Source organism: Etheostoma spectabile, chromosome 16 (assembly GCF_008692095.1).
Source record: "Etheostoma spectabile isolate EspeVRDwgs_2016 chromosome 16, UIUC_Espe_1.0, whole genome shotgun sequence".
Taxonomy (NCBI): domain Eukaryota; kingdom Metazoa; phylum Chordata; class Actinopteri; order Perciformes; family Percidae; genus Etheostoma; species Etheostoma spectabile.
The window spans coordinates 22,157,453-22,167,162 of NC_045748.1; the positions used below are offsets into that span (position 1 = coordinate 22,157,453).

General features: G+C 40.7%; 1 protein-coding gene and 1 long non-coding RNA gene across 3 annotated transcripts in view; both read left to right on the plus strand.

The window, feature by feature from the left end:
• LOC116704163 (proline-rich receptor-like protein kinase PERK1) overlaps positions 1–1,962 on the plus strand; it is a 29,080-nt gene extending 27,118 nt beyond the window's left edge. For both annotated transcript variants that reach the window (XM_032539439.1, XM_032539440.1), the window contains one exon: positions 1,000–1,962. In XM_032539439.1, the coding sequence (XP_032395330.1) occupies positions 1,000–1,432 (433 nt within the window). In that variant the 3' untranslated portion in view covers positions 1,433–1,962. The remainder of the gene's footprint in view (positions 1–999) is intronic.
• A 1,251-nt stretch (positions 1,963–3,213) lies between these two features.
• The window catches only part of LOC116704174 (uncharacterized), a 21,195-nt gene continuing 14,698 nt past the window's right edge, over positions 3,214–9,710 (plus strand). Inside the window, exon 1 of the long non-coding RNA XR_004335603.1 lies at positions 3,214–3,223. This is a non-coding gene — a long non-coding RNA (uncharacterized LOC116704174). The remainder of the gene's footprint in view (positions 3,224–9,710) is intronic.

Here is a 9,710-nt window from a genome sequence, read left to right on the forward strand (position 1 = left end):
TATTATTATTATTAAGCTAGGTTAACCATTCTCCAACTCCAGCTCTGGACTTAATGCAAAGACATTGAAATCAACGTTGATCTAACCTGAAATGTACTTTTTTTCAACCTGGACCCTGTTTTCCAATGTTTTGGTGTCTATGTGACTGATGGGAATAACAATCTTTGAAAGTGGTCCAGTATAAAGCAAGATAGCTGCAGTTAATACAGTAAGTTAATATAACTGTAAGTTAGTAGGGCAACTGTGCAGGTTGCGTTTACGTTCACAAAAGTGCTTGTTTTGCCATTAAGAGGCTCAGATTAATTCTAAGTGTCCGACAACATTGTGGAAAAGATTTGTAAGGAGGTTGACCTTTCTGTTAAAGAGTAAGATTCTTTTTTTAAACACAAAAACAGCCACGAAATTGCGTTTGCTAAGGCCACCTGACTCCATGTAAATAAACAGCAATTTTTTTTACACTTCAGTGAACGTCAACAGAAACAAAATAAAACTATGGAAAGCCAATTTGGGTTATCTTTCCCCTTTTCCAACAATCCCAACTCTAGTTTTGGTTGAAATAAAATATTTGGCCTCTCTATACACGCTAAAAGTATTGTTTCTTTTTTAAATGGAGTCTGGTGGGGTTAGCGACATCAGAGCTGTTTCTGGTTAAACAGAAAGGTCTTAAAGAGGTTTTTAAAGGTCCTTTTCATATATAATATCTACACAATAATAATCTAAGCCTTTCAGTGGCACTAAAGCACTTTTGGTGGACCAAAGTGACAATGCAGATTTACCCCTTAGGGTTACATCACAGCTTGGTCTGTGGAAACCGGCTACAGCGATCAAGCTTATTAATACTAGACAAATTTCAAATTACTTACACACAAAAACATAGGAAAATAGGGTCCAGGTTGAAAAAAGAACAGTAGTTGCACTTTAAATGAATTCCAATGAGAATTGTACCTGATTAAATAAAAAATGTTGGTTGTTGATGTTGGTTTGTGTTGCGTCCTGCAGGCTGAGGTCGGCCAGGGCGAGGCATGCGCTGGAGTACTACAGCTTCTACCACACCGCCACCTACACACTCAAACACGCTGCGTCGTGTCAGGACCCGCCGGACAAAAACGGGACGGTCCCTGAAGCTACACCACCTGAGCGAGTCGCAACCCCGGGGACCCCAACTGTTGTCGCCCCGCTTACACCCCCACCGCTGACCTCTCCACCCCCACTGCCACTCCCCCCACCTCCTGTCCTCCCCACTCCACCTGCTGTCCTGGCCTTCCCTATACCGCTGCCTGTGTTCCACACCACCCCGCCCAGCCCTCACCTGTCGTGGGGCGCCTGCTCGGACGCGGATGTGTACTCTCGGATCGGAGCTTTCAGGCCCTCTAGACTCTCCAGTCTCTCCAACCACTCGAAAGTCATCCTTTTTGAACACTCGTCCTTCTGACCCCCTGAACATGACTGAAGACATCAACAATTTGAGAAGACTGTAATGATTACCAAAAAACATATTCTACTGATGGCCTGATAATCACCCGGGGATGAGTTTGAATGCCATGAGTACTGTATACTGTTATGCACAGTATACGTGCAGTATATTCTTCTTTAAAGGAGCTGTACTCGATATTCAGAACAAAAAGTGGGCTGGGATTCCTTCCACACAGTTCTTACAGACCTGGACCAATACCAATATCCTGACTTTGATACCGGTTACTGAACGTTACTTTTTTTTATTCCCAATTTTCTAAAGTCTCTTTTAACAAAAAGAAATTAAAACATTTCACTTCCCGGCACATATTTATTTTATTACTACGTGAGCCCCTTCTCTGTGCGGAAAGTAGACTTTTTACGTTAGACAGCCAATCACAAACATTACAAGACCTTGTTAGATAGATAGATAGATAGATAGATGTTTATTGATCCCAAGAAAAATGGGAAATTCCTGTGTAACAGCAGCAAAAATCAGTCACAAAGCACAAATATAAGTGTAAATGAAATACTTGGAAAAATATACATACATACAATATACATGAAATAATAATACGAATAAAGTAAAAAGAACAAATATTTGAATATGTACAGGATGGGGGAACAAAAATGTGCAACTGCTTAAATAATATGCTAAAATGTAAATTTAAATAAACCAAATGTAAATTTAAATAAACCAAATGTCCAAACCAAATGTTGCACCACCTTTCACTCACATACAGTGCAACCCCCCCTCCATTCTTCTTACCGCTTTCTGTAACGTTCCTGTCCGCCCGAACGGTCAAAAAGCCGGGTACCGCCACACCATAGTCCGGGATGTGCGAGTGCAGCCATGTTTCGGTAAAACACAGTATGCTGCACTCGCGGAACTCCCTCTGGGTTCTGATGAGCGCTGCTAGTTCGTCCGTCTTATTCCCCAGAGACCGTACATTCCCCATGATGATCGCTGGGACGGCAGGCCTGTGTTTTCTTGTTACAAGCATGCTGCATGCTTATTGGCTCACTGATACTCCTAATATTTTGAAATTTGGTATTGAATGACGAGGCATTTTTCCATACTACGTACTGTATGTAACATATATATATATATATATATATATATATATTATATATTTGCCCAAAAAGTATTGGATTCTGTACCCAGCCCTTGGGATTACACAGGGCTGAATCTATAAAACTGATATAAAGTTAGTAGGGTGCAAATATATTCATGCATTCCATTACTTAAAAAGTTAACAGAACTTTTCAATGCATCTCAGCCAAATGTATTTACTGTGAGAGTGAACTTCATTTGCTTTCCTAACTGTTGATAATTTATATTCCTAAGATATAATGTCTTCATTTTTTTTAACAGTGTAGGTCTTGTGGGAGAGCCCATTGTTTCCCTGAATGGGAGGCATTTCCTTAGCCCGTTTTCCATGGCACGGCCCCTCCCTGTTTCACATCATTATCTGCATTCTCTGTTTCCTTCCTGACTCTCTCTCATGTAGCAATGTTACTTTGCATTTCCTTCACTTACAGGCAGAAATAATGACTCGGCAGATGTCTCTTTTGTCTATTTAAATTATTCAAATTCACAGAACAACGAACATGTAATCAGTATAAGTACTCTACTTCCCAATAATTCATAATTCAACAATAGTTTGTAAGTTCCTGAGGGAAGCTGTTTTAGTTGATGCCTGTTTGCTGCTCCCTGCATGCCGGGGGGAAAAACCAAGACTTTATGTGGCATTCCTCATTAGTTTTTTCTGTCTCTAAGTTCTAAAAGTTAGTTAATTCAATCTGTGGATGTATAGCAGCAGTGTATCTTAATTAGTTAAAGCCATTTGTAACAACACACTGCTGCTACAATTAAATAAAACAAGGGAATGCCATGAATATGAATGTTTGTGAAGATGATAAAACGTGTGGGTTCTAGCTTCAAATCCTGACAGTGGCCTACTATCTGGCCAGTATGAGTTATCTAATCAGGGCTCGGTTCTGGGCCAGCATGGAAATATCCTCCAGGGAGTCATGAAGGAGCTCAAGGCGATTTCCACCGGTGTCACTACCCTGCAGGCCCAGCTCAACACCACCCTCGCTGCCTCCACTTCTCTGCCCACGGCCGAACCAGTTGTGAGTCAGCCAATTAATTCTGAATGGGAACCAATGGTTCCTACCAACCCGTTTTCACTCCAAACTCGTAAAATACGGACGTTGGGACAGTGGCTGTCTGCGTGATGCTACGAAAAAGGAAACATTTGGCGTGTGTGTAGAACGTACTGGGGAGAGCAGCATGTAGATGGGGTTTAGCGAGTAGTATGTAAGGGGGAAATTCCGCATAGGGGGGTTGGTCGGGGGGGTGGAGGGGTCAAACGCAGGACTTTCACCCGGGAGAGTGGGGTTTGTGTCCCGTGTGTGTCCTTAACCGACCCGTTATTGCTCCGTGTCTTTTACCTTGCCCCTTGTGACCTCATAAGGGACAAGGTTACCTCCCCTTTCTCTGCTTTGCCCGCCCAGAGAATTTGGCTCACCCATGAGAGAGAGACATCATGGCTTTCAAACGAGCAAAGTTGCAGTTGGTCAAGGCCACACCCCCAGCCTCCACCTTGCGCCCCCTCCCTCCCTTCTCCTCCTCAAAAGCTACAGACACAGACATGACACATACTAAGGAAAGCTCATTGTGGGGCTTGCTGTAGTCGCTAGCTAGAAGGGTTTGTGGTGACTTTGCCTGGAACATTAGCGATTTGTGAGTCGTGACATGAAGTCGTAATTTACAAGATAAAAACTGTAAGCTATAAGCTACTAATGTTTCCATGGCATCTACAAGCAACGGGAGGAATCATGCAGCCTCCTGTTAATGCCCAGCATACAAGAATTTGGATGACAGTGTGTTGTTTGTAATTGTTTGTCACGGTTTGTAATTTTCTAAATGTATAAAAAAAAGTATAAAATACTAAAATCACAAAAAAATAAAGAGAGACATGCAGTTTGGGTTTGTTAGTTTAAACAAAGATTCCTTATTCTACCGGTTCCTTAAAACACGTGTGTGCATGGAAATTGCTTTTGGCTCAAAAGCCTGCATAATTGGTTGCATATTGTGGCGGCGATTGTTGAATTGAATTTGAATTACTCCCAAACTAGTTCAGACTTCAAAATATGGACATCTGCATAATAAGACATAATTTAGTGTCAAAATGTGTGTGGAGTTTAAATAACTCTAACCCTAACTTACCCAAACCCTAACTCCAGCAGTATGGCCTATGTGTGTAACCTTAAAGCAAGAGAGTGTCATCATCACAACATGTCATTGCCCTATTCAGGCATTATTAAAGTGCTTATTTTTTCCTTTGTTTGCATTGTGCTTTCCAAAATTGAGGATAATTATCATGACCAATGTTCGCATGGTTACAAGAGCGTTTTTGTTGTTGTGGTTGTTATATCGGTTGTGGAAATACGCAGAAGTTAGAATTTATAGTTTTGGTTATGAAAGATCTCTTGATTGTCAATGTCAACTTTGTCCTGCAGCATGTCTGCTCAACCCACGCCAGTTCTCACGCCAGTTCGTGAGATTGTCAGGTAATTTTGATTTATTATTTTCCGTGCAAGTCACGATTTTCACGTTAATTACGTGTAGCCTACATGTCACGATTTTCGAACGTGTCTCGTGACTTGTCAAACGTGCTCTGGGGAAGCAACAACAGGGAAATGAAACGCCACACGCCGGCCACAACAATGGGACGGACCGTCCCACACGGGACGCGAACCACGGATGCAGGGACACCTGGGACATGCCGACAACAACAGGGCGGTTGTGGTTAGGAAGAGAATAACGCAGAATGGAACTGCAACACGCGGGACACGATCCCCGGTCTCCGGGGTGAGAGTCCTACGTTGTTTGAACCGTCCACGCTCCCCGACCAACCTCCCTGCGCTGATCTTTGGCTTTTCAATACCACTCGCTACCGTAATCCTTCTGTGATCACGAAATAGGCTTCCCATTGAAATACCTTACTTCAAAATTCGTAATCAACACACAACATAAACTTAAATAACGTGGCAATATCACAAACTGCCAAGACACTGGGCTCGTCTGTTGGACTAGAAATAGGAAGAAGTATGCCTATTTCTTACAAATCATCTTTTCAAGCTGGGATGTCTCTTGGCACAAAGAATAATCTTGATGACCTGAAGAAGAAAAAAAACATCCTGCTTTGCATTAAGTCATTGGTTGGAGGACTATCTAGGGAGAGAGTGTGGCCTGGGTGACCACCTATGTTGTCTTGTAAATTAATAAAACAAAATCTTTGTATGAGAAAGCTTAATCTCAGATAGAAGTCCTCAAAATGTCCGTGTGGGAACAGATGTTTGTCCCCACAACGTCAGTAATAGTAGCTTTACAAAAAGGAACCAACTAAAGATGTTTTGTCTACAGGCGGCGGTAGAGTAATAATTGCAGAAGCTATAACTTAGTGTCATCCTGTGTCCACACCTTCAGATCTGCGGTTTCAAGTGCATCACCTCAACTAAACTGTGTGTCCTTGTTCCTGAAATGGATGTAAACACAGTTTGGTGTGGAACGGAGTTGACTGATAGTCGACAGTCTGCTGCTTCATGAATCAAACAGAAGTGACTGTTTGTCCCAGAAGCCCTTAACTCAAAGCTCAGATGCTTGGTAATTGCATCATCATTCTCATTTTCTAATCTCTCCAACCACAGTGGAAGGAAATAGCCATTGTTCAAATTACAAAACAAGTCATTTACTTGTAATTTTGAGGGAGGCAAAATATTAAGAGATTCAAGGAAAAAACTAAACTCTTTCTATTGTTGGCCCTCAGGGACAAAACTAGTATTAAAACACCCTGAATGTGATCATTTTCAGGTTCATAATTGTATTTTGAGGTTGTACCAGAATAGGTTTACATGGTTTCATTTTCAAAAGAAAACATATTTTTGTTGTACTGCACATTGCTGCAGATCCTGTTTTCCCTCTGTGTGTTTAGGTCTCTGTTTTAGCTCCAGAGTGAGACATCCCACGTCTATATTATCTTTGTTGGGAGCTGCACATGCTCAGTAGCGAGGTAAGATCCCATCAACTAGATAATAATTTCTCCAGCTTTGGTCAGTCCAAGGCAGGATCAGCTGGGAGACTTATTCTAGACGAGGGACACTTGTGGAATACCTGCAGAACAGGGACAGGAAGTAGTTCTTTTGGAGATTATGGTCAACTAGTGTGTGGTGTAGCAGTGTTTTGACATTGCAAACGCGCTAGCATGCTAAGGTTAGCCCCCTCGTCTCGGCTAGTGACGTAGAAAGCTGTGCAGCTAACCTAAAGACTGAAGACAGAGGACATTCAGAAACCGGATCTCACTCAAAACAGCATGGATACTTTTTTCCAAGTTTGTATGTGTGTGGAAGCACCAACATAACACCCTAAATCCCAGAAAAAGGGATTTTTGTTTTCCATAATATGGGCACTTCAAGATCTCAACAGTAAAGTCTTGCTCTTGATCAGAATCTCCTGTCATGGGAAGGTGGAAGTTAAAGTCCCCCTCTACTAAAACATGTTTTTCTTATGTTTATGTCACCTAAGATGTCTGAACTTGACTATACTGACTTGTATCTGTAGGAAGTTTGTAAGTAAAGAGGTGTTTTTACATTCCTCTATTAATTAAAGGGGGATATATCTGTGCACTTCCCTGTTATCTAAGATTCAAACGTAACCCAGGGCACGTTACTAATCCATAAACCAATTGCTTTTCTAAATCCCCAGCAAAGAGTGGACTGTCAATATAGAGAGCAAAAACACACAGGTGTCATTGTAGCTGTGTAGCCACTGTCAATTAAAAGCTAAAAAAAACAAATGCTTACTACACTTACTATTCTGATATATCTGATTTTAGCAGAGGTGGGTAGTAACGAGTTACATTTACTCCGTTACATTTACTTGAGTAAGTTTTTGAAAAAATTGTACTTCTAGGAGTAGTTTTAAATCACTATACTTTTACTTTTACTTGAGTAGATTAGTGAAGAAGAAACTGTACTCTTACTCCGCTACATTAGGCTACAAGGAGCTCGTTACTTTCCTTTTTACCTCTTTGGTATTCTACGCGTCATTGTTTTTACCCCAGCGTACGTCTCCTTTTAATGTTTTATTTTGACAGTGAGAGAGTCTTCCGCTTAAGGCTCTACCACGTGACTGTGCTTAACCAATCACACGTCGTTGTGCAGTCACGTGACCATACTCGTTCTCAGCGGCGGGACCATAGACTGTATATATCTATGGGCGGGACGTGTTAGCTTACAGTCGTAGCAAAACAAAGAATGTCGCCAAGGCAACATAGACGTGGAGGAACCCCTCATGAGAAAGCATGGTTACCTTTAGGAAAAGTGGAAACAGCAGCTACTTATCGGGCGTCTTCAGTGTCACCAAACAAACGGACATGTGAGCGTTCAACAACTCAACATCTAACCTGAGGAGACGTAGCGGTAGTTTAGTTCGGCGGTGGTAGGTGAATGTTTGGTCTTTTAGGTTACATACAGTATGTTTTGCACATGCAGTCTCCATCCAAATCTAATGTGACAAGTCTCTCACTTAAGCTATTTTGTAATTAATAAATTAATTTTAATTAATTTTATTGATTGGATGAACAATAGTTTGCCTAAAGATGATTATTTTGTATTTTTGTCGCTCTGATTGATGCTTGTGTTAAGAAATAAATCAGACGTTACTCAACAGTTACTCACTACTTGAGTAGTTTTTTCTTCAAGTACTTTTTTACTCTTACTCAAGTAATTATTTGGATGACTACTTTTACTTTTACTTGAGTCATATTATTCTGAAGTAACAGTACTTTTACTTGAGTACAATTTTTGGCTACTCTACCCACCGATGTATAATACACAATAATGCTCATTCACCGGTCAACCCATAGAAAATAATGGACAAAGCTTTACGAAAAGTGAAGTCAATGCAAATGTGCATTAACCCTGCGACGTAAGAGTACTGTCACTTGGCTGCCTGTTCTGCCAATTTTCCCAGTCTTTGTCCAAATTGTCCAATTCAGGATGACTGTCCAAAATTTTGATACCATGGAACCAGCAATGGAATTCTGGAAAAGAAAAAAGTGGCACATTGAGCCTATAGAAAATGTCTATTGAATACAGATATAATTTGTTTAAAAATGAAAACAAGTGAAACGAATAATGAATGGGATGTTTTATTTAGCAGAATTACATTTTGTTTTATCCTATCTTAATATTTTCTATATTTCAAAGCATGCTGTGTTCTGATAAAATGCCCCTCACTCCCCGGGCCCTTCCTGACTGATTATTCGTCAGTCCAACTAAAAAAATCCTGGAATCACCCCTGGCTCCTCGCAAGGCTCTATGACTCATATTCATAGACATGCAAAGATGAGCGTAAGAAAGGAGAGAAACTGAAGGACAATAACAATTAATATTGGAGATTCTGACATTGCGTACATCTAACATCATCACAGTTGGTACACAATTTTATTGCATGCTGTCTGAACCCACCAGTTATAGAGCCAAAGATGTAAAGTTGTTATAGTTCATCCTTAAATCAAATGGCACTTGCCAGTATCCATCTGCAACACTTTACCTCCTCCTATTGAAACGTAAGTTTATTATCATATAAAATATGTCAGGAGAACTTAGACTTGTTGTGATATACAGTGCATACATTAATACACGCTTAAAATGTCCTTATAGCTGTATGCATCTACATTATAGTGGGTTTTAAATCACTTATTTAATACTTATTTATTGTAAAAAGGGAAACCCTCATTAAAGTTTAAAGTCCTTCTGGGATTATTTTATCATAAAAGAATTACATATTAAAAAACCTGCATAACTTTGCATTTCTTATGCCCTTTTCAATTGCTCTCTTTACACTGGTTACACACGCAGTACATGCAATCAGCTGACACATCCAGACCAAATGGTGATGCTGTTTTATTGTGCTTAAATCCGCTGGAGAAGAAAAAGAAGATACACCTGCAGAAGGTAAAAAAAACAACAACAACACAAAGCCAACAAACAACGAGCCTCTGTTTGATGTCCTACTTAACGTCCCAGCACAGACAGCGTGACTGCACTGACACCTGCCTCGGGTTGAGTTTCAGGTTCAGCAAGGTTGGCTTTATGGAGCCAAAAACAGACCAGGCTGTAAGACTTAAAGAGGAACCACCACCTACATTAGGAAGACTATCAACTTTCAGACAGGTTGCTCACGT